General features: G+C 46.1%; 1 protein-coding gene across 8 annotated transcripts in view; it reads right to left on the reverse strand.

The window, feature by feature from the left end:
• The window catches only part of nav1a (neuron navigator 1a), a 113,729-nt gene that overhangs the window by 52,280 nt on the left and 35,473 nt on the right, over positions 1 to 25,976 (reverse strand). For 6 of the 8 annotated variants that reach the window (XM_086214872.1, XM_086214878.1, XM_086214877.1 and 3 more), the window contains 3 exons: positions 21,351 to 22,246; positions 20,485 to 20,576; positions 11,623 to 12,447 (listed from right to left, as the gene is read on the reverse strand). In XM_086214872.1, the coding sequence (XP_086070998.1) occupies positions 11,623 to 12,447; positions 20,485 to 20,576; positions 21,351 to 22,240 (1,807 nt within the window). In that variant the 5' untranslated portion in view covers positions 22,241 to 22,246. Of the gene's footprint in view, positions 1 to 11,622; positions 12,448 to 12,685; positions 12,848 to 20,484; positions 20,577 to 21,350; positions 22,247 to 23,425; positions 23,449 to 25,976 lie in introns of those variants that run through there. The other 2 variants (XM_086214874.1, XM_086214879.1) reach the window with 2 other exon arrangements.

Here is a 25,976-nt window from a genome sequence, read left to right on the forward strand (position 1 = left end):
AGACTTCCTGTCCCGCCTCCGACCTGACCTCGGTGGTCCCAGCTGGCACGAGGAGGGGGGTTGATGCTTGGTGGGGGAATTAGAGATGCAAATATCCCTGTCAGCTCCCCAGGGGTGAGCATGAATTACACTGATCTTGTTTAAGCAGCGTGTGTGTTCAAGTGCTTGTGTGCACGTGAACTTGATGTCTATGAGTCGGGGAGGTTACGCCCCACCTGCCTCTTTCTGATGAACACTCGCTGGCGCCGTGACCACACTGAAGGAGCACCTCGTGAAGTTCCACTCGGACTCCTGAGACGAGTCAGCCAGTCAGTTATTTGGAGTGTGACCACGTACTGCGAGAGCAGGATGACACCTGCATCCTAGTGCACGTCAACGCTCAGACAGACGGCCAGCAGAGGCAGACAGACAGACCTCTACAAGACCAGAGACACAGGCAGACGAAAGGGACAGTTAAACTCAGCCGACCACAACAAGTGCACCAACGCTGCAATAAGAACAACTGCTTTCTCTCTCTTATTGTGTGTATGAGAGAGGGAGAGAGAGAGAGACACACACACACACAAAACAACTTGTTTTTGAACCCTAGAGACATTTGGCACCGTTAAGGGTGTGACATAAATCTACATACATGACTTAAATCTGTCTCATGTGAAAGAGAGAAGATATTTAGCAGCTCAGCAGACAATTTACTCTTTAAAGGAGAGGGTAAACAAATCCATCCTCGTCGGTTCCTAGTGACCGACGCTGTCTGAGGCACTCAGACCCTTAAAACGTCCTCACAATGTTTCATACAAAGGGAGTATTTTCCCTAAATGAACTGCTGTTTTCAGCTGTCAAAATGATGAAGGCTGATACATTTAAATGCAAACTGAAGTCCTTCCTTTTTAATCTGACTTCCAATTTAATTTTTACTTGTTTTGCTTTTTCATGTTCTATTATTTCTTTACAACTTCGTCCTTTAACGCTCTCACTCGCATTCATGTTTTTATTCATTTAAATACAAATACTTTTGTTTTTACTTTATTATTTTATTTTCATCTTTCCTTTCCCCTGGAAATTCCTTTAATTACAGCTTCATTCCCATAAATACATGTTGTTGTTGTTGTTGTTTTAGTGTTTTATCTATTTGTTAAAGTTTTCTCTTTGTTATCCTGTGGTGTTTCTTCATTGCGGAGGCGCTTCCTGCTTCGGCTTCACCTGCTGTCCGGTCCAGGCTGTGTGATGGGGAGTGTGGAGGTGAAATAAACCATGAGAGAGTCAATATTCATTTCCTGTGTGTGTGTGCGGACACCGACCATCTGTGTATGAAACAGGAATACGAGCCACATCAGCCACTGGCTGCACTTGTTAGCAAGATAAATGCACTCGTGGTTTGGATCTTTAATGGACGTGACATTGGAAAGGCAGAGGAAGCTGAGATATTTATCAGCACGCTGTGGACGTGAAGAAGACAGAGGGAAAAAATAAAAGTGAGAACTTGCTGCCTACTTGGTTTGTCCTCCTGGGGCCCTTGACTCTCCTCTCCATTAAAAAAGAAAAACAGAAACTCCCCAAAGATACACTAATGGCTCCGTCCTTGCAGGAGCAGTCTACCATTGTGTCGACGTATTTGTACAGCGGTGTGGCATCGTCTCTCGACACTGTTGTGTGAGGCGGCCGTGAGCCACTTGTGCCTCAGCACAAGTTCATGTGTGTCAGCGGCAGTGAGAGGATGGCAGAATACGAATGAAGAGTTGAGTAATGACTCCTGTTTCTATTCTTTCCTTCCTTCCCTCCGGACTTCATCTGTCCCTGTCCTGTCCACGCATGTGCACATACGTTAGTGTCAGCGGAACCCACCTCAGGCTACAGTGCCCTTATCACATGATGGATGGGAGCGGTTGAGCATCATTGCTACTACACCGTCTACACCTCCAGCGAAGAGTGCGTGTCTTTAGAATGAGCCTCCAAACGACTGTTTGTTCACTGCAAAGACAAGACGCTCTTTACAGCATTCCTGAGAAGTGACGCACCGGAATCACACGGACAGGACGCTCGTAAAACCTCTGGGGTTATTTTAATCGTTTTACCTCATATTCTTCTTGGGTGTTTGTAGGGCAGGTGAAGGTGTCTTGGTTTGGATGGCGCTGAACAAGAGGACTTCTACCAGTTCTGGCGCCAGGATGAAGTGACTGAAGCTAAAAATGGCGAGAGGCAAATCTTTAAAGATATATTTAATCAGTAGGTCATCATGTGATGGCTACCGCTGCATTTAGTGAGAGACGTGAATGATTCCTTCCCCTAACCACTGTGGATCATGAGTGAGCGTCCGCATACGGGCCACAATCTAAAACCAGTGCGGTAGATTTCATGAATGCTGTTCACCTTCATCATGGTGAATATTCAACTGCTGAGCCAAGATGCTCCTTGAGGGCTCGTTCTGTTTGACGTGGATGGCGCAGCATGGAAAACGCTCTCACTTCTTGTCTTCTCTCGTCTCCTTCTCTGTCCTCCATCTCTGCAGCCCTTTGCTGACCTCAGACAGGAAGCATTACAACATGCTGCCATTCCTGCACATCTGGACAGAGTGGATAAACACACAAGAATGTGCCAAAAATCTGCATCCTCGCACAAGCACAGATGCACTTGAGGACGACCATTTAACCAGGATGTCGCAACCGGATATTTCGACAAGATCGTATCTGACATGAACAGTTCACGAAAATATCAGAGCACAATATTGCAGTTTTTAATGGCTCGGAGCTGAAGTAAAAATCTTGCTGTGGCTGACGCAGTGAGTGTCAGTGCACATACATAAGAAGCAGAAGACACTACAAGCTGTCAGTGGTGGCAAGAGTAGCAGCTCTGTGCGGTGGAGCTGAATGCTAACATGAGCATGATTACATGCTTGAAGCGACACTTCACCCAACGACTATTTTGTCTTTTAAACACTCACAGATCAGAATTTGTGACTCCAGAAAGCAGAAAGAGCCAGCCACATACATTTAGCTTGAAGCTAATGGAGACTGACAGCTAACAACAGCAAAGGTTTGCAAACTCTCAAGGTCATTGTCCAGTATAATCCACGGATTTCTTCACCCGGCTGTATGCTCAGTAATCCACAAACACTTTGATCTCAGCTATAAACCAACTAACTTCAACCCCTCCAGTTCTGCACCAGACAGAGCAACTTAATGTTCATCTGTGTCACTAAAGATAGAGTCAGGTGATCACTGGTGCCATTAGGACGCACCATCCGGGAACCATGGAGGTCTCCGGACCCGGGTGGACCAACTGCCAGATACTTGTTGTGTTCCAGTTCAGGGGCTACAGCCTGCGGAGGACACCACTGAAGTGGGACACACCTACTGCCATGCTCACAGCCTCCAGCACTGGTAAGATCCCAATTGTCCCTTGGCAGGAAACATGAACAGACAAATGGACAGAGATCCAGGGCTGTGCAGTATTTAGTGGAGGGATAAAACCTTCAAAGTTCTCTCTCTTATCCTCTCAGCCCAGACCTGGCTCTGAATACTGACCCGAACACAAACATACACACATAAACACAGTATCGCCTTAACCTCGGCCCGATCTGCTTAGAATGCACAGTGCCATCCGCTCAGAGACGAGGAGGATGAAGAGTTTAGACCACAAGATAACACCGGGTGAACATCTCACCTCTTCCTTTTTCACTGTGTGTGCAGCATCGTGAGACGTCCAGAGTAGAACTTTCAGCTGTCATTTTTATGTTTCCTCTCAACACATGAAAACTTTCAGCCTCAATTTAAATCAAAACGCGTTCAAACAAAAGCGTGCGCGCACACACACACACACACACACACACACACACACACACACACACACGCAAACGCACACACATGCATGCATGCATGCATGCAAACACTTGGCCACAAACTAAATGAACCCAGCAACAAGCCAAGGCAGACCATAATGTCTGGCAATGTTTGGGTGTATTTTTGTTCAAGACAGTTGCTTCCTGTGAAACTGTATTTTACGATGTGCTTAAACGCAGCTGCAGCTCTGCTCTCACAAGTCTGCACCCAGCGTTCAGCTAATAAGGTGATGGTGAGACGGAGGAACTGATGACAGCCAGGAAGTTTCATCCACATGCAAATGTGCCAAATGAAGCACATGGACATGCACTTAAAGGGTTAACACAGACGCAGGAGAACTTTAGTTCATGTCATATCACTGGTAAAGTCCCTCTAAATTAATCATGCAATAATAAAAATTGAGATTAAAGTTAATACTTTCCCTTTGATATTTCAGTTACAGACGTTAGAGAGTCTGTCAGAGAACTGTAAAGCCACTGAAGTGGTATGAAAGTACAAAGAATGTGAACGTTTGAAACAGCCGTGACACTGATTTGTCCATACAGCCCTGATCTCAGATGACTGCATGTCATGAATCCTGAAAACCATTTAAAGTTAAAATGATCAGGTATGATTTTTGGTTTTAACCCAATCAATTCAATACCTGACACCTTGCCAGGTAGCTGGTTTCATGAGGTCACAAGATCATGCAAGAACCTGTCTCGAGTCAAGTTAGGTGTTTTTGTCTGAACCGGACCGACGGTGGCGGCCCCTGGAGAGGTTAGCGTGGACGCTATAACAGCATCAGGTACATTGGAACTGGAGAGTATTTCTTCTTTGATGGAAGAACATAGATTTATGCTGAAAATTGTTCTCCATGGATAAAATATGTTCTGACTTCGGCTGCTACGTGAGATTGTTAACCTGATGGACTGACGGAGGGTTCATCCAATCACCTGCCAAGCGTCTTTCTGAAGGTGCCGGCTCTTAACCAAACAGTTTGTGTGTGTGACTTCTCAGATGTTCTGTGGAACAAACCATCTGGTGCAACAGTTTAATTTGAACGTAAATACTTATCTAATCACTATTGTGGTTAGAAACGCTTCAGCGCTGAGCCATCGTCTCTGTTTGTTTGCTGTTAACGTGCCTCGACTGGGCAACAACTCTGTGTTAAGTTGTTCACGCTGCTGCTTTTCATCGTACCTTGTAATTACTTTGTAATTTTTCTGTATTTGCATTTTAGTCTCAGCTTGGTTGTTGTGTGTTTTCAACATGTGTGTCTGCATCCCCTCCACACACACACACACACACACACACACACACACACACACACACACACACAAACACACACACACACACACACACCCCTTATAGCACTTTGGTGTTTCTCTTGTACAGACACACAGTAGACCGTCTTCCTGTTGTTGTTTTGACGGGGGTGTGTATGTGATTTATAGCACTGTGTGATAATTAAATGATGACATTGGCAACGAAACAAATGTGACTAATTAATAGGCGAAGGGTTATTCCAGTGACTTCCAGTGACTTGAGGTCAAACCAACAGTATATTAATAGTTCAATAACAAACAGCTCACAGGTGCTGATGTGCTCACCATCTTTGTTGCTACTGGTTGCTGGTTCTAGCTTCAGACACACCACTGACACAGCACTGGTATTGTCACTGGTGTGAGCCAAACCACAATACTGTCATGAGACTCACTCAGACGTGTGTGATGATGCTTCCCAGCAGCAGTTTCAGCCTCCAGAAACAATCAACACTTTTATCTGAGTGCTTTCATAAGAGAGAAACACAAATAGAACACAACTACATGAAGACTGAGTCGTCATCCAAACGCGGCCCACACAACCCTCCTCTCTGCCTTTGTCCTTACATCTCTCTCTCTCTCTCTCTCTCTCACTCTCACACACACACACACACACACACACACACACACACACACACACAGTTGGTTCATCATATTAGTATTTTTTAAGAGGCAACAAATGTTTTATCACAAAACAGCTACAATTACTAAAATAATCTCCACACAGTTATTGTCATGATACTTTGTCAGTGATACTGACAATATCACAGTACATTCTGCAATACTTAATATTGTGCAAAACAATAAATCAACAATATATGAGGATATATAAGTGAGACTGACTCAGAGAGGGGGTGGCCCGGTGGAGCAGTGGTGAGCACCGTCACCCCCCAGCAAGAAGGTTGTGGGTGGAGCCCCGGCTGCAGCACGGGGTCTTTCTGTGTGAGTCTCCATGTTCTCCCTGTTCCTGCTGGGTTCTCTCTGGTACTCCAGCTTCCTCCACAGTCCAAAGACATCAAGAGGGACCAGGTTAATCCAGACTCTAAATTGACCGTAGGCGTGGCTGGGAGAGCCAATGGTTGTCTGTCTCTATGTGTTGGCCCTGCCATGGACTGGTGACCTGTCCAGGGGGAAGGCTGCTGGGATAGGCTCCACCCCCACCACCCTCAACAGGGTAAGTGGTAGAAAATGGATGGATGGAGGGATGATGGATGACTCAGAGAGACCATCCCTCCTCTCAGGAGGCTGCGTGGATATGGACCATGAATCTATCATCAAAATAGACAAGAGACCCGGTGATGTCATGACAGATTTGCTTACATGTAACACCAATTTTTGGGGGAGCGTGGGGGGGGGGGGGGGGGTTCTGCAATAATTATAACCTAATAGTAATAATAACTACATGAAAATACAGTGCCTTAAACCTTATCCTTGCAGATATCCAGTCACAGAGATATCAGGTCGCATGTTGGAGGCACTGGCATTTAGCAACCGTCCAATTATACGCAATTCATGTCAGAGTGAAATGCTGCTACAGCTAAGTAACGCTAAGATCCATACACCGCTGCTCGCCTGGAGGAGTCTTCAGATCCTGATCCAAGTGAACCACTTGTTCCTTGTAATATTTACACCACAGATATCCTGCTAACACACTCAGGCCTACATTGCCTCCTTAGCAGGACCGTGTATTTAACACCCTGTTGTGGTGTCAGTTCCACAGAATCTGACAACTGAGCTGAAACATTGTTCAGCAACGTGCAGAGTCACACACTGAATAGCAACAGAGGGAAGCACCAGCTGTCTAAATAAAATATGGATGTTTTCTATCAGAGTATTGATCACGTGGAACTGGTGCAACATAATGCTGTGTCAGTGGTTTGGTCCAACACAACCAAACACCCCTACTTGTACAGATGTGTATTTTATATTGAGTACCTGATATAATTCCTGTGTTTCATTGCGACGTTTAACTAAATCACTTGTACGGATAAGAACGTGCTGCAGACTCATCAATTAGGATTTCAATCTTCCAAACTTATATAAGATAAAAGTACAACTCTGTCACACTGATGGCTTCATTTTTTTATACATACAACAGTGCCATTCCTGATGTGTGTGTGTGTGTGTAAGAGCTGATGAGATGACCACACACAGAAGCATAAGCTCACATACAGACAGTACTAATACAATTTCTGAGGAAGATGGCAGGAAACAGACAGCACTAATGCAATGGCTACTACATTAAGTCCTCAGAGACTGACCAAAGCGCATCGTACACACACACACACACGCACACACACACAAAGGAAAATATATAAACACGTTTTCCCTGTCCATGAAAACTCCTGGCGACAAAACTCTTGTCATAGTAAAGAGACGTCCTCCTGAAACTCTTGTACCATAAATATCCCGTCTGCCGTCTGGATGGTGACAGAACACTGCTACCCGTCAACTCACATCAGAGTTGAAAGAGAGGACAAGGAAGAGGAGGCCAGAGAGAATTGGAGGGTTGCTTCATTTCTCGTTTTCCTTGGGCGTCTGTGTTTATTTGGCTTGTCACCAACGCCTCCTCGACAAGAGGACTGCCCTGAATCCTTCAGTCAGCAAAGCCCGGAGTGGAAGCAGCCGCTTTGACCGCACCCCAGATCGCAACATGGGGATGAGAAATACCCAGTCAAGGCCAAAATACAAGACAGGAGAGAAAGAAGCATTTCCTGCGGTGCTCTTGAACAGGCTTGTGTGTGTGTCTCCACTTTTTTAGCGATTTCTCTGAAGGGTTTATTGTTGGAGAGACAACTGACGAGGACGCAGGATCAAACATGGCCACACGCTCATTGTCTCACTCAAGTAACAAGCGCACCGGTAGTCCAAGCCACATACAGGAACTTTCATGTGTCACAGCACTCAAGTGACACAGTTCCCTGTTTTCTCCTGTGTGCTTGACCAACACTAGAATCACACATCCCCAATCTTTTAACCTAAATCTACAGTATATTCTCCATCTGATACCTCATATCCCAAATCTCCACCCAAACAGATGTCGTTTGGACTTTAATCTGTAATTCATTTGAGACTTGATGGCCTTTTGCAGGGTCATAGATCTGGGATTAGTGGAATGGGGCTGAATCTTTTCATTATCTTGATGTTGGAACTAATCCAAGTGCTTGCTGGTGTCTTAGACTGGAGCTTCTCCAACCAGTGGCTGCCCCATGCTGGGAAAGGCCAATGCTTTAGGGGGCTTACCCTCTCACATACACCTCATTATGGGTGCTGGATGGGACTCAGAGGTGTCATTAGTGGGAGACATCTGAGGTTCAATGCTTTGATTACTCCTGCAGCCAGCAAAGGGTATTCTTCAGAAGGTTCTTATTACTTGACTCACGTTATTGGCAGAATTTCAAGAGATTTGGTGATTTTTTTTTTTTTTTGCTTCAGCCTGGATGCTAGTGAGGTTAACAAGATATGTTTTAATTCATGCTGCATTTAAGGGAGGATTACTGCTCCATTCAAGTAATTCCTTACATCCAATTAACAAAAGCTCTTCATCACTCAGTGCTTAAACATCTCCTATTAAAAGAAAAACAGATAATACTGACACTAATACTAAATCAAGTTACTCTCAAGATAAACGCACACAGTCAGTCAGCCTGGGAACCACGAGAACCCCCAGATGGAGACCCTTAATTCTCCTTCACATTCACACACGTATGAACTTATGCCCGCATCATGGATGATCTGACCAGGACGGAACGATATTTCAGCATTTAGCACACCTACCACCACAGCTGCAGCATTTTCAAGAAAGGCTCATCCGCATCTGTGCATAGTGGCTACGTGGAGCCTTCCACCTTCTCCACTCCATTTGTGAGTGTCTATACTTCTGCACTGGTGCGGCCGTGTTGTATTGCAATAACACCACAAAGGTTCTGCTGTGTTAATTTTATTCTTGCACTTCAAACAACGGCAGCTGAAACTAAGCGCATCATGATGGAGCTATAAACGTTTAACACCAGATACACTGACCGAAATTGCTGCAACACCGAAAAGATCTCAGATTATGCCGCGACACATACCCATACACCATCGTCTCAACTCTGGCTTGCAAAGAGAGAAGTTTTCTCAGGACGAGCCAGCAGCATCAACAGCCTTCACAACTGACACTGATTGACTGAAACACAGATGGATAAAACAGTGTTGAATTAATACTTGTTCTTATCGGGTAAAGCAATAATAATGGAATGGACAGGCCCTGCAAACCATCTTTCTAAACTAAAGGCAAGTATATATCACATTCATCATGACTGTGATGTAATTGCTCTGAAAACAGGGACATGTGATTGTTTTACAGATATGTATCAGGACTCTGCACAACCGGCTTGAAACAGTCCCAGACACAGCAGGATGTCTGGTAGCTGATGGTCTTAGTTATACATCTCCATTAGACCTCAGCAGCCTCTTTGCCAGTGACTATCGGCCAACCTCAAAAGGACAGTGTCACAGTGGATGCTGCTAGCTGTCACACAAAATGACATGTGCAAGACAGAGGGGGGCACACATTTTACTCCCTGTAGCTAGCAGAGCTAACAGCTAAGATGTACCTCCCTTAGCAAGGGTACCAGTCTCTGACCGAGTTTAAGTCGATTTATTATGTTACGATGCCGTGGAGCGCAGGGACACATCATGTATGTAGAAGGCAGATGAAGAGGAAGGGAAGGAGAGGAAGACAGCGAGTAGTTCATTGAACATCTATAATCTATCTTCCTGTGGCAGAGCACATGGAGCAGAAACCAATTAGCTGCATGTCCCCATGGAAATGGAGAGGTAGATATGATAGAGGATGGAAGGACAGCCGCAAGCGACAGGGCAGGTTACAATTAACCCCAACACACAAGCACCAGTGTAGGCGCACAAAGAACCCACACACCTGCTGGGGCTCCGATCACAAACCTCTGGCAGGCTGCAGGCTTTCACTGCCAGGTAGAAATTTAGGTCACCATTATTTCACTACAATATTTATCTCACTCTATGAATGAAGTCCTGTCTTTTTTGTTCACTCCTCCATTAATTTCAATTCTTGTGCTGTTCCTCACTCTGAGCTCCATCTATGTTTTACCATCTCCATCTCCCGTCATCCCCAACTGGCTGCTTGGCAAAGGTGTGGCCAGCAACATCAAAACAAGGACTGGAACAAGGTCAAACGCAAACACACACCACATACACACTCCATGTGCAGTGCGCACACACACACACACACACACACACACACACACACACACACAGGACTGCAGAGGCAAGAGTACACACGTTATTTGAGGTTGTGTCGTTGAGGTCTACTAGAGAAGAAAAGACAGGTCATGATGAGCAAAAATAAACATTTCTGCATATCACTACCGTCCTCACTGGCATCTCTGAGGACGAGAGTGTGTATGAATGAATAATGTTCCATAGATGCAGGTTCAGATGTGGAGTGACCTCAAACTTACTCATCACAATAACACCCCGGTTAGCAGCAGCTCCGCAACCCCCGATGACAGTGTGAGTGCATGTGTTCACTTCAGTGAGTAATTGTGTGTGTGGCAGCACGCTGACGCTAACTACCTGCCCATGCCACCACCCCCCCAGATTCCCCTCTCTCCTCCCACACGTTGCCCCCGGTAACTGGGGGAGGTGGTGAGGCTGGGGGTGGATGGTGACCATCTGTTAGTGGCCCGGAGATCAATAGAACTGGAGGGGAGGAGGGAAGGAGGGTGTGAGGGAGTGGTGCAAGGCTAAATATGTAGCCCACTGTGACCGAAGCCTGACTCAATATGCAGGCGTTTTATTTACAGACTGAGAACACACTCCCCACCAGTCCCGCTCACACGGCCTTCATTAACGAGTGGATGGTTTCAAATGATACGGAACATGCAATTTGGACTCTTGACTACTGCATATTTCAAAAAATATCAGAAATGTTATTGAGGGTGTAACATAATGAGGGTAATGTATACGTAGCTCAGTGTGGCAGTGGGTCATTTGAGACTCCAGTGCTTGCTCATGAATCAACAACAACACAGCCCCAACCCTGGAAATGCTTACTTCAGCAGCTTCACTCAGGTTCACATAAACATCCACACAAACACACACAACATTAATCAATTTTACACGTAGCAACAAAGTCTGTTTGGCTGCTAACGTGTTGTAAACAGGGATTTTTGCCACCTACTGACTGCAGCGATGGCTCGCACCACCGTTTTGTAAAGAGCACTTGAAAACACACTTTACATTATGGTCTGCAGCAAGAGAGGCTGAACTCATTTAAAATTCACTGTGGATGTTTGAGATGGAGGGAATGGCTAGGGCGTGGAGGAGAGGAGAGGAGAGGAGAGGAGAGGAGAGGAGAGGAGAGGAGAGGAGAGGAGAGGAGAGCAGAGGAGAGGAGGCTGGTGGTGCTTGACCCTGTGTGTTCTCGTGTCTTGCAGGTATTGAACTCGTGGACTCACCAAGCATTTGGCTGAAGAGCAGCTGCTCCAGGTCCCCCAGAACCGTCACCACTAACTCTGGGTCCACCTTCAGAAAGGCCTTGTCATCTTCACCCTCCTCAACCTTCCTCTCCTTCTTTTCCTCTGGTGACACAGCCACAGATCTTCCCTTTTCCCCTGGTTTCTTCCCATTAGTCCCAGTGCCACCTGCTCCGTTGGTGTTGGCTTTAGTTGGGTGCTCAGCAGGGTCTGTTCCTGCACTCTGGCCCACGTCAGAGGTCTTGCTGATCGGCTTGACCTCAGCGTAAGGTCCCCGTGGTTTACCAGGGGCAGGTATCCGACTCGGCTTGCCCACATTAGATGTCACAGCTGGCGTGCAAAAAGTTTTGGGCTTTCCCTGGAAAAGAGACTGTTCTGACTTCGAAAGTGTTCTCGAGAGCTGGGGTCTCCCAGCCCCAGCCTGACCTGTCTTAGTCTGGCCTGCTTTGTTGGTGCATGTGCCAGGGCGGCTGGTCTCATCATTCCACTTGGGAGACTGATACAGATGTAGCTTCTTCTCAGCATCAGTCAGCACAGACAAGTTGGTAAGTGACCGCTGCTTGCGGAGCGTGGATGGATTGGGGATGGGGATGGGGATAGATCCAGAGGTTGGCCGGTAGACCTTTAGCTCTGACCCAGCGGCACGAGGTGGTCCCTGGGGCAGAGCAGATGGCTTGACCGGGGGCTTCCTAGATGCCATGGCCTGGGCAGAAGAGTTCTGGCTGGAGACAGCAGAAGACCTGAGGTCCAGCTCTCTGGGCTTTGCCGTCATGCTAATGTTAGCCACATTAGCCTCCAGCATCCCTCCTGCAGAGAGCCAAGCAACAGCATCAGTGGCACATTCTCAAATACACACAAGCAGAACGACATAAATGGAGGAAAAAAGAGGAGAAAGAATGATGTAGAAATGCCAGTCTGGTTTGCTGTCTCTGGTGGTCCAACCCAGACTAGCCGGACTCCCTGTTGTGTGAGACTGTGGGTTAACCCCTCTGTTGAAAATGACGAGTGGGTAAGTAGAGTGGCAGTAGCAGTCACCCGTACTCACTGGTGGTAATCCATAGAGCTGCAGATCTGTATCCAGCGTCTAAATCCACTCCCTCAGTGTGAGAGCGATGACAATAGGGCTGCTACAACACAACGCAACGCGGCGCTGACCAGCCTCGCTCTCTCTCTCTCCTGCTCTGTATTCCCTCCTGCTCCCCAGGCAAGCAGCAGCCGACTGACAGGAGAAACATTCGCAACAGCAGCAACATCCCCCTCTCCCCTCCCTCACACGCTGGTTCGCTAACTCTACCCCCGTTGGCTCATTCACCCTCCCTCTCCTTCTTCCTCTTCGATCCTTCCTTCCTTCTTGTTGTCTCTCTCTCTCTCTCGCTGTCTCTCTCTCCCTCACACACACCACAGATGCTGTGTTGCTGCACACCAGTGAGCGCTAACATAAGGGATTGGCTATAAATTACCATCATCTCCTACAAACTCAGTCCTTCTGTGTTCCTGAAAGAGAGAACGAGACCCCCGCATCACTCTTCCCCTGTTTGCTCTCTGCTTCCACTTTGTCAGATAATCCTTTTGTTTTTATTCGCTTTGACTTTCCTCCCTCCCCTTATTACGTTTGAAAAGAAAGGAAGAAAAGAATATTAACTCAGCTGCCTGTGACTGAAATGGTGGTGGATGAAATATTTTGCACGCACACACACACACACACACACACACACACACACACACACACACGCTCAATCATTCATAATCACATAATCACATTAGCTACCCAATTCTTCCATTCACATCCAGATTTTCTTATGAGTGGCAATCACGAGAGGCCGTGTTAAACTGATTCAATCTGCAGAATCAACAGGACACACATTTACCATCACACGCACCAAAACGAGTCTCACATTCTGCATCAATTAACAATCAGCAGACCTCACATAATCATCCACCTGCATAACATTAATCCTCCACTCATCCCCATCACTCCTCTCATTTCCTCCTCTCCTCTACCTCCGTCCTTCCTTCCTGCAGACCTCCAGTGTGTCACCTCCTCCCTGCAGGGGCCGGGTTACAGATTAATTACAATTTCATTCTGTCCTTCAGCTCATTCATGGTGGTTGAAAACAAGCGTGCGTATGTGGGTGCGTAAATGAGAGTTGTGTCCGTCCACTGGTGTGTGTGTGTGTGTGTTTGTGTGTGTGTGTGCGTGAGTCTGTCTCTGTGAATGTGTCACATTGATGAGACAAGGCCAGAGACACTAAAGCTCCCATCCAGGGACTCAGTTCGCTCCGGCATGTTCAGCTGCGTCATTTCAAGGATCTCAATGAACACCAGAGAAACTCTCAACTGTGCTTCTACAGTCGATTCCCACAATTCCCTTGAACACATATTAGACAGAGCCACAGCATGATTTCGTCCTTCTCATCTGCTTTGGTTTTCCATTAGAGATGATGTAGCATAAAATGAACTTTAGGTGCATCGCTGCTCATTAATAATCAATACACCTGTTTTCAGTATCATAAATGCATCCTGTCTCCACACAGCTCTAAGCCGGACAGCTGGAGGAGTGTTAATGCTCTGGATGTTTTACCGTTAGTGCACTTCTCATGTGCGCCTGCAGCTATGATGTTATCAGGTCTCAGACTAGCAGGCTGCTGAGCTAATGCCTGTTTTCTGTTTGCATAAATGTCTTGACGCTTAACCAGAGCTAACACAAGCAACGCCCCTGTTTGCTCACATTCCTTTAAAACATCTCATTTGTTGACAGGATCCACACTGCTGACAGTTGACATGGCAATGCACACTAATATGACACTGTTATTAAAAACATGGCACTGTACAAAGGGTCATGTAAACTAGGGAAACACAAAAATATCAGTGCGCCATCAGATTGGCAGCTATTGGCCATTGTTAAAATATGCCAGCATTGGTGCAAAAGCCAAAGTCTACATCGGCCAAGTTTTCCCAAGACCTCTTCGCCTTCACTCATTTTTTTTTATGATCGGGAAACAACAATACAGATAATAAAATCCCAATACCTGTGTATATCATAAAAACTTCATATAACTTCATATAACTTTAACTTTATGCAGAAAGTAACAACCAATTTTCTCATATTCTGGTTGGATTTTCAGAGTTTGGTCTTTTTCAGCTTTTTCTGATAAAAATTAAATATGTCGTCATTCAGGTTGGACTGCAGTGTGACTGAAAATGAGAGGAAAGTACTGTGTCCAAGTAACATGGGGAAGTTTTACATTACAGTAGCTCTACTAGATTAAATTAGCGCCACTCCATGTAAACAGTATCGTTCCTGAAACATATATTTTTCTGACCATGTAAAAATGTTACATAGAATATTGTCACTTTGGGAATAAGTGCAAAAACTGGGATATAGGAGAATACAGAGGGCAAAGTTGTGAGTGACATGCATCGTAATTCCCAAGAGGCCTTGAGTGAGTGAGTGTAATACAGCAGCAGACACAAACACAGCCACACATTGGCTGCTATTGTATGACGGCCTTTCATTTGAACCCGGTAACTTTAATAAAGAGCCAATGTTGAAGTGGTGAAGTGACAGTTATGGGTGCTCTGGGGCTGCTAGCAGGCAAGTAGAGGGGTACCAGATGTAATTTAAGGCTAGTAGGGGCTGTACGTCAGCTCTTATACCTCCCTGATGAGGGATTAAGGTTAGTCAAATGAGAGTGACAACGCACAAGGCAGGTCTGTGTGGCACACGGATGCATGTGGGGCAAGGACACGCATCAGTGCGCACACGCACAAACACACACACACACACACACACACACACACACACACACAGGTGAAGTGTGTGTTGGCAGCACACAGCTACTTGTTTGTTCCAGTAGTCGTCTCTTTGGCTCCACAGTCTAATCACCTTAATATATGTCTCTCTCTCTCTCTCTCTCGCTCCCTCCCCACATAGACACTCACACACTCGCAGGGTGTGTGACTGACCTGAGCAATCTGGCCTGACATCAGAGAAGCTGGCAGTTTGGGAGTGTGATGGGTGCCAGTGCTCAGTATTAGCCTGCACATTCAGCACATTCAGCATGTTGCAGAAGTGTGTTTGTGTGGAGGGAGTCAACGTGTTTGTGGGCTGACCGCTGGGCCGAAACTCTGGGAAATTTGCTACGATGACAGGCAAACAGTTCCGTACACACACATAGAGACACTTTTAAGTAAAAGGAAAGAGAGACAAGTAGAGATACAGGAATGAATGGATAGATTGAGAAGACAGAGTGAAATGAGGGAGAGAGAAAGAGAGACAGACAGACAGGCGGCCTGGGAGACGGAGAGTGTCTCTACTTTGCATGAGTATATTTGCCCTAGCATCTCTAAACAGCTTCATACAGATTCACCACTATATTTCTACGGGCTGATGCTAGCGAACACACACACACACACACACACACACACACACACACACACACACACACACACACACACACACACGTATATTATATGCATGTTTACAAGGTTATACGAGGTCTCCAGCTTCGATAGGAAAAGTACTGTGAGAGATGAAGAAGTACTGCTGCTTTGAATTACTTGTATCCGAACTTTAAGAGGAACAGCTCCCATTCAATGTGTGTGCATTCTCACTTTCTGCCATTATGTTTTCTCTCTCACACACACACACACACACACACACACACACACACACACACACACACATATGCGTAGTTTCTGTAGTTCCTGTGTGTACAAAAAAGTTTGTCTGAAGATGAGACAAGTGTGAAGTGGAGGTGGAGATGTGAGAAGAAAATGACGGCAGTGAGTGTGACTGAGAATAGAAGGAAGGAGGAAAAGCGTGTTCCGTGGAAGGATGCTCGAGACAGAGGAGGCAAAATAGAAAAAATACAGCGAAGAAAGTATGAAGAGGAGGAGGAAGAGGACAGGGTGAGGAAGGATCTCGGCATGTGCGCCAGAGGAGCAGGGGAAGTCTGTAAGACAGAGAGGGGATATCCTGCCTCACCGCCTCGCTGCTCCTGCTATGTTTGTCCACTAACACGCTAAAGCTTGAGGTCCACAGGACACAGCGATGAATAGTCGACCATGACACGGCCAGGGGAAGACTCACGGTCACAGGGACGAGTTTCACACAGACCCGCTGAGTCAAAAATGCATGAATAAGAGAGGGATACTTTTCTCTGCTTGTCAGGGCTGTTGATGCAGCACATGAGTCACAGCTTAAACATTTGGGGAATCCAGTCACTTGAAGGCGATCTATGACAATTGTGTGAGTGTATCAGTCAAGCAAACTCCTCCGGAGGCCCAAATGTTAACCAAACAAAAACACCATTCTCTCCCGTGGTGAATGTCACACACTCATCATGAATCACACACAGCTGAGCGCCGACAAACAACAACTGCCATCCTGGGAATTTTATGAAAGGAAACAATCTGTGAGTTTAAGTGTGTTTTAAACTGTATCCGTCCCTCTACTCACTCTCCCTCATAGTCGCCTTAGTGTTGACGTTCTCGGCGCACTTCCCAGGGGTATCCCATGATGCTGTGCTGCAGAAGCTGGTTGCCTGGTTACAGCGTGGTGCACATATAGCAGGGATGGTAATCATTAGTGTGTGCGAGTGTGTGTGACTGTGCATTCATTTTGATGATTGCTGTCATAAAAAGACAAAAGATGGATGTATTAAAATGTTTTTTTAAATGAAAGAATGATGTAAAGGAGCAGCTTGTCATTTTAAGACTTTAACAGTATGTTGCATATGCACTTTTGTGCTTTAGTTCAAACCCGTTTGTTTCCTTTTTCACGTTTCTTAAATTTGTGCTTGTTGCCTTTGCGTGGAATCCCTTTTTATACAACTACATGTGTTCCTAACTACATTTGCACAACTAATTTACAGCAGCTGAGCAATAAACCTGGAAGCTGACCATCATGATGAAGATACCAACAGACATCGAGATCGAATTTTGCACTTCCATTGACAGGCCAACAACATCACGCCCATGCGTGGAGCAATGAAGTTTCTATTTCTGTTTCTGAACAAGTATCTGCTGGTGCTTACAATGCTGAATTGTGAGAAGTTTGACAACCCAGATTTGAGAAATGGAATAACCCTGCAAGCCACCGTAGGTTTTCCTGAGGGAGGGCCGAGACGACAAGCTGCCATTTCCAACTCGACCACTAGATGTCACTCGATCTGAAATAAGGATCCTTTAACTAATAACGGGAATCTACATCCTTAATGTGCATGTGCTCACATTCTGGAGGGTCGGTCAGCCATCAAGGTTATCAATATGACCAGAATGTTTCAGTGTGTGTGTGTGTGTGTGTATGTCACAGCGCTCAACGGGGGACACATTATGATAAATAATTGGAAACTAATGGGGTGCTAACGAAAAAATAATGTTGCAGAAGTGTCTCTTGGCAACCTGGAAATAATAAACACCAAATTCCTTGTATTTTCTAGTTTAAACTTCAAAATTAAGAAACTTGATGGATTTTTGTGGCAAGAGAGAGAGAGAGAGAGAGAGAGAGAGAGAGAGAGAGAGAGAGAGAGAGAGAGAGAGAGAAGAAATTGCTGAAAGACTTTGAGAGTTTCCTCAAGGAATAATGGGCCATACCCTCAGTGGGAGATGAAAAATGATACACAGTCCACATTGCATTTATCTTTGAAACACCATCTGTGTACTGGCAAGTCAGCGCACGTGCGCGCGCGCACACACACACACACACACACACAGACACACACACACGCGCTCGCTCAGACATTAAGTGTATGCTCAAATACACCAGTGACAAGGTCAGGAGGTCTGTGGTCTAATTGAGCGACCACATGGTGCTAAAGTCACATGGCAGGTCCAGGTCTTCATTAGGGTCTTGATAAAGATGGAGGAGCTGATGATGTTTCCCCTGATTCAATAAATGTGAATATGAGCAGAGGAAGAGCATCTGAAAGATACCTTCATGTTCCATTCGCTGAGAATGAAAGTGAACGAATCAGATTTTGCTGCATGACGCTACAAATCAACCTTGAAATCATCCTGACACAAAGCAAAATCCATCAACCACTTATCAGTCTCCTTTTTTCATCTCACGCACTCTCTCACTTTGCTTCTCTACTTCAAACTCAACCCTCCTCTCTGTTTCCCTCCCTTCCTCCGCTCCCTAAATTACAGTTATTAGGGTGTCAGCCCACCATCCACGGAAATGCAGCTTCAGAGGAGTCGAAAACACTTACAGTATCATTCTAACGCCTGCTAGGGAACAATTACAAGACCAACACCATCGTCCCAAGACAGCCAGAGACTTTTTAAGACCAGGGCTGGTCTACCATCAGCTCCCACCCCCCCTCTCCACAACCAGCTGGTGGAAACCTCCAGAAAAGGGTTTTTATTCCTAACAGCTCTAATCTGGTGGCTGGAGTTTTTAATTGAACAGAAAACCAATACATGAAGCAGTTTGTGATGATATCTGCGTGGATTCCTGCCGCGACCTGAAAAATAACTTTTATGTCAGTTAATACGGATTTAGTCAGGTTTTAAATCTAAGAAGCTGTCTGTCTAAACACCCCCAGACGACACAGTGGGTTTCCTGTCAGGTGGGAATAATCTAGAGGAGATTTTGCTCATTTTATCTCAACACGCACCAACTCTGAACTTTCTGCCAGCGCCGCTCCAACATGAAGAAGAATGATTCACTAAAGCCACTAATAAAACCGCATCTCTACGGCATCCACATCCTTTGACTCAGAGTGACCACGACAAAGGAAGACTACGGCTGTGGGTACATAGAGACCACTGCTCTGAGGGCATGTGACGGGAGGGGGGGGTCATGTGACTTTTTTAGGTCAGTGAATCTACAAAGGGAGAAGTACAGAGGGACCGGGAAGAAGCGTGAGAGGAGGCTGGTTTCAAACTCCCTGACAGCACTTGGATGAAGCTGAAATCAATGTGCATCTAATTCTGCCTGGCAGCAAGTTGATAAGTGCCCCTCTCTTCCTGTTACTGACCCACATCAGCCCCGCCATCCTCCTCCATCTTAACGTCTCGAGTCCTCATCAACACAGCCCAGAGCTGAGGCACGAAATCAAGCCACCGTCCTTCACACATGCTTCCTCAGGCCTGAGGAGCAGGAGGGGCGGGAGGAGCGGGAGGAGCGGGGTCGACGTGCACGTGGAGGTCACTGGTTGTTTTATCAGCTCAGGTTTATGATGAGACTCAAAGGTCGGCCGGGGTCTGAACGGGCCGCCTGGGTTTGGCTAAAAACCCCACTCACCATTGTTCAGGTCACAAGTATTTCAAATAATTGACTTTGAAGTCATGATGCATTTACTGAACTCTTCACTGTTGATTTTCTTGAACTTTAAGTGAACTGAAAAAAATAAAGACAAATACAACACACAAATAAACAGGTCAAGGAAAAAGGCAGCACCTCCAGCTGTTGCCTCTGGGAGGCGCTACAGGTCACGAGCTGCAGCAGAAACTGCCGTCACCATTGCACATCTGTGCTTGTATCCAGGAGTCATTGCCCCAACTTTATGTTTACTTGGAAAACATGAGAACACATACATTCATTTGTTACGGCGTGATCTTTTCCCACTCTTACAAGAAACAGTCAATAACTACGCACGATTTTCTTTGCTTTTCTGTCATAACATCCATCATTTTCAGCCCAATCCACTGTTAATACACCACCCTTTCAAACCACAGTTTATTAATGTGGCCATGAAAGGTGACATAAACACCAAGTTTACTGTCCTGTGATGAGGAACTAAAATTTGAATAACCACAGTTAGGAATCACCCCGATGAGGACTGAGCAGACTTGACCAGACCAAAAGATTTGTTCAAGAATGTGCGTGTGTCTCACCTGGCGTCAGCTCATCACAGCAGACCTCCATGGAGCCAGACGAGCAGTCGCTCAGTTCATCCACCGAGAAATCTCTCTCCTGCACCTGCAGCCTGTCCACACATCAGGAGGAGAAAATGTTTCACTCCAATTTCCATGAAAGCAAATCCAAGATACAGAGCAGCACTGACGCCGCACATGGCATTGTGAGTAATTACGTCCTGCTAAGAGAAAGACATGAAAGGAAGTTATTTCCTCCAACGATTTCCTTGTTTTTTTGGTGTCGAATTGAAAATTCTGCTTCATCTTGATTCATTTTCCATGGATTCATTTTTGTTCAACTCTAAAGCCACACATCACTCAGAAACACACATCAGACACAGTAACGCCGCATTTTTAAACTCTGAAAATTAGATTCACTCCTTCCTCGTTGTGTCCCACATCAGGAGGGACTGTGTGCACGTTTACAGTGAGTTTTCCTTGCGGCTGTCAAGAGGACACATCAATAATCAGCTCTGCTCCAGAAAACACTAAGTGTGTGTGTGTGTGTGTGTGTGTGTGTGTGTGTGTGTGTGTGTGTGTGGATGCATGAGCACACATGCTTGATAAAAGAAATTCAACTGAAATGGTTAAAAACAAGCCTCTGGGGTGGTCTGTAGCAGGTGGAAGTGAGGAGTGTGTGTGTGTGCGCGCGTGTGTGTGTGTGTGTGTGTGTGTGTGTGTGTGTGTGTGTGTGTGTGGATGCATGAGCATACATGCTTGATAAAAGAAATTCAACTGAAATGGTTAAAAACAAGCCTCTGGGGTGGTCTGTAGCAGGTGGAAGTGAGGAGTGTGTGCGTGCGTGCGTGCGTGCGTGCGTGCGTGCGTGCGTGCAGACACTTCACCTGTAGCTGAAGGGGGCTACAGTCGCCATGTTAACTCTTGGCGTGTGTATTTCTGCTGGCACAGCCTCCCTCTGCAGACTTTGATCCTGTATACCCACAGCCACCTTACACATGACTGGCATGGAGGGCATGGTGGGGGGCAGCGGCAGGGGGCCAGGAGAGGAGGCTGGACTGGAGTCCTCGGGCGTCCCCATCTCCTCGTCTGATTGGCTGTTGGAGTCTAGGTGACCTCTGATGTGCTGCTGGTTGCTTGTTGGAGGAAAACGCGGGCAGAGGCTGTTGCCATCGTTCACTGCCGTAGACTGACCTGGGAGGGTCTCTGGAGGCTCCTCCTCTCTCTCTGACATGACATCACTCACCAGCGGGAGTAGAGAGTTGGAGTTGTTCCCTCTCCTGAGCTGGAGTGGTGGACGGAGGTTGCTGGCCCCCCAGGCTTGGTTCTTATTGGTGAGGGGGTTTCTGTTGTGATTTCCATCGTGAATAAAATGTGTTTGTATTTGAGTTGGTGCAGATTTTCCCACATCTGGTGTGTCTTTGGAGAGTGGCGGTGGCGCCTGGCACTGGGTCAGGGGGCTGCTGTAGGCAGAAGCCTGGGGGGCAGGTGGACGCTGGACCAGGGGAGTTCTAAGACCAGCATCTCTCCGCAGATCCTTAGAGGGACGCCCACGGATCCCGGAACTCCGTGGGGAATGGGAAGGAGAGTGTGAGGGTGTGTGTGTGGGAGTGTGTGTGGGAGTGTGTTGGGGAGTCTGCGTCAAGGGCCTTGGTAGATCACTTGTCCGACGGCGGGTGTCTGTTTTTGGGGAGGTGGGCAACAGGCTGCGTGGAAGGGGGATTCCTGATGGGGGAGGAGGACGAAGGCCTGGCTTCACATGGACTCCCCCACTCATAGTGACCTAAAAGTACAAAAACCCACAGTTACAACTCCATGAGGACTTTCAGCTGGACTCCTGTCGTCGTCCCCGTGTACAAGAGGAGGAGGAAGGATTGACTGACGGAGACAAATCCGCCTCAGCGGGTGGACGTACGTCCCCTTCCAGCTGATTACAGCTTCCTTCCAGTCGACCTTTTGCATCTCATACCAAACCCAATAAAAAGCTTGTTGAACAGTGAACAAAAATTGAAATCCAGGTATTTTAGGGTATTTAAGTCCTTGGCCAGCGACAGGACAAAGCTTGTCTTCTGTCTAGAAATGTGTTGTTTTAACATGTTTTCAAAAGTCCAGTGTAGTCTGAGCTCAGGGGCGAGTGCTCGGTGCCTCTCCTCAACAACAGAAGGGATAATCAGCCTCAAAAAAGCCCCAGAAAAAAGCCTGTTCATCAAATGAGGTATCAAACAAACTATGTTAAATACTGAAATAAATGACTTTGATCAGATGAATCTGAATTTGCTGTCTTGACACAGATTTCGCTCACCATCCGTGGTATGCGAGCATGTGAATTAAGCACGTATGACAAACTGAGTCATGGTAAACCACGAGTTCTTTTTCTTCAGCGAGGCACGGCGTGTCTGCGTTATCAATTTTGCCTGCTGGAGTTCTGAAAACAAAAACGCCCTCACAGACGCATCCACATGCTCACAGCAACCTCCAACAACGGCGCTCAGAACATTACGTTCTCACATTACTGATTTCCTCCATTTAATGTGTTTATTTACACACGGATTCTCCCACAGAGGTGGGATGTATGCGACCGCTGGACCGTGTTTACTTTGATTCCAGATGTTCGGATGCTCTTCACTGTAAAGATCTGTTTATCTCTGAGCTGAGATCGCATCATTCCATCATGTGATTGACAACTTGTGCTGCTTTACTAGGAAAAGACAGGTAGAGAAGACAAACTTGTTCGCTCTCCCCACCAGAAATTAAGAATGTCACATGACTGTTTTTGGTCAAACCCAAATGATCTGATCCAGTAACCCATCACACGTCTGCTTATTTTCACAAAAATGCCAAACCGGGGTTGCAATTCAGACAGGGACATTAATGTCACATTGAACAAAGGCAGGTGGCCCGGGAATGAAGAATTGTCTTAAAAACTGCAACTCTCCTGCAGGGTACGAGCAGCGGAACTCACGAGACAAAAGCTGAACAAAGGATCCGACCGCAGAACCAGAAGATAAATGAAGGGGAGCGCAGGCGAGGGAGCTGATTGGATGAAAGCAACAGGAAGGTGATTGACTGATAAGACGCAGGTGATCACACAGAAAGGAGGGAAACACACAAAGGCAGGAAGTAAAGCACACAAAGACACAAGTCGGAAGTGGTTTCAGAATAAAACAGGAAGTTCCTAAAACATGGGTTCAACTAATCACCAATTAGAGCTCAAAAGGGGAAAACTAACAAACAACAGGAACAATACCACGGCCGATATTCCAAGACTCCATGTCCACATTGTTCTAACTGTACTTTCTATGCAAGAACTTCTATTCTAAGCTACATATTCTTCCTGAGCAAACAGTGTGAGTTTACATTTGATCACATTTGGTTGAAAAATCAGTGAAACTGTAACTGATCATGATGAACGCTAATAAATTATTGGTCTGAGAAAATGTCTGATTACTGTTTTCATCTAATTTGAAAAATGCTCTCGTAAGTATTTCTACTAAAGTGAGATGGTACTGAGTTTGAGCTTGATGGCCCTGAAACCGAACACAGAGAACAAATCCTGTTGCTGTCCTCACGTCACAGGACCATTGAACCCCAATATATACTGACGTTATCTTTCTTTTTGCACATATTGTTCAGACTAATTTAGATTTTCTTAGCACACACAAGCTTATGTGTTCTGGGGGGTACTGACAGGGACTTAGCTAAATAAGGGAGGGTGCTTTGGTCCTTAATTTCACTTCCCATCACCATTTAATTGCTCTAAAGTCCAGTTTGTGTCCCCAAGCTGGCTGAAGTCACCACACACAACAACAAACACAAATGTAAGATTAAACCCTGCTCGACCTTTCTTAAAAAGCAGGTATAACGATGCCAGTCGACTCTTGGAGAGTCTTCGGCAAAGCAGAGATGTGTCAAATTAAGCCGTTAACTCAGCGAACAGAAGCAGCGAAGCCCTTTAACGGGGAGAGCTTGACAGTTTCAGCTCCAAACCTCCACAGGAATAAGCTCTCAGATTCTCTGTAGAAACCCCTCCTCCTTCTATTATCAGACCAACTGGCACAGAAGACGAGTGATTTGAGTATCAAGGCTGGAGCTTCATCATCGTTTATTTGGCGGTGATGAAGGTGGGTTCAGCAGCAGCGTTCAGCAGCAGTCGAGCCGCAGGTCAACAGAGACAGATGTGATGGTCCATCCTTGTTCCCCTTCATTCCTCATCCTGAATTCCTTCCCCTCTTTCCTGTAACCCCTCCATCTCATTCTCTCCCCATCTCCAGGGAGGCTGACACACTCAGAAGCATCAGAATTTTTGTCTGACATCATTCCTGCGAAGATTTTCCAGGGCACAGGTGCAGTCTAGCACCTCGCGTCTATTTGTATGGAAATCGGCAATTCCTCTGGGGGTTGTAGTTACACCGGGGGTCATCATAGCTGCACTGCAGCAGCTGATATACCGACGCTCAGCTGGCGGTGGAATGTCTGCGAGCATGAAGCAACGGACAGAAATCAGAGGAAAAATCTATGATACATTTCTTTTGACCGACACCAGCAGCTGTAGGGGGTGAAACCTGTTAAATCAATTGAATATCTGGCTCCTGCACACAGTGCGGCTCATGCACGCCGTGTTCGCGCAGTCATGAGTCTGAACACCGGCAGGCCTCAAACACAAACGCAGTCTATCTGTTATATAAGAGCCTTTACAATAGATAAACTGTTGCTTTACGCTTCCACTCCATGTCTGAGTGCGTGTGACTCGTCTGGCTGCAGAGATTCCTGTAAATAGAGGAAGTGTTGTAGCTCGTGGTTACAAAAAAGTAGGTTCTTTGTCATGTGCGCCCCCCCCCCCCCCCCAAAATGTGTAGGACAAAAAAAAAATCAAGATATTTATTTTTCTTTAAACTGGATGGTGTTTGTGCTTGTAGTCTGGGATTGAGGCAAAAAAGGAGAACACACATTTAATGGAGGGATATTTTTACTGCCATTTATAAAAAAAAAAGATTGATCAGTTTGTCCATAATGTAGCACGCAAAAGGAAATTTGCAGATCGTGGGTTTTTGGTCTGTTTTTAGTTGATGACTAAAACTGATCTGTCAAACTGATCAGTAAAATGATTCTTGATGAGTTAAACAACTCGGTGATTAGCAGGAGCTTCACAGTTGAAAGAAAAGAAAACGTGAGCATCTCAGCTGGCAGTATTAGACTTTACAGGCACAAACAATTCAGGGACTTAAGAACAAGAACAGGAACCGTGTTGACGGGTTCTCAATGTGTCCAACCGCCTGGATGATGCTGACATCTGCTGGATGTTGTGTGCAACTGCAGCTCCTGGCTCCTCACTACTCCTCTGCTCTGGTTGACACTTCTATTAATCTCCACAGGAGCAGCAGCTGAATTTTATGAGCTTATTAAAAACAACATTAAAGTTTTAAGTTTTTGGAAGTAGACGAGTGAGGTTAGTGTGACAGCCGGTTTAAGATGTTAGCTGCTAACTTCATAATCACATGACAGACCGTCGCTCC

The sequence above is a fragment of the Aulostomus chinensis genome, chromosome 9 (genome assembly GCF_037954235.1).
Source record: "Aulostomus chinensis isolate RoL2024-O1b breed Wild chromosome 9, RoL_Achi_v1.0, whole genome shotgun sequence".
Lineage (NCBI taxonomy): Eukaryota > Metazoa > Chordata > Actinopteri > Syngnathiformes > Aulostomidae > Aulostomus > Aulostomus chinensis.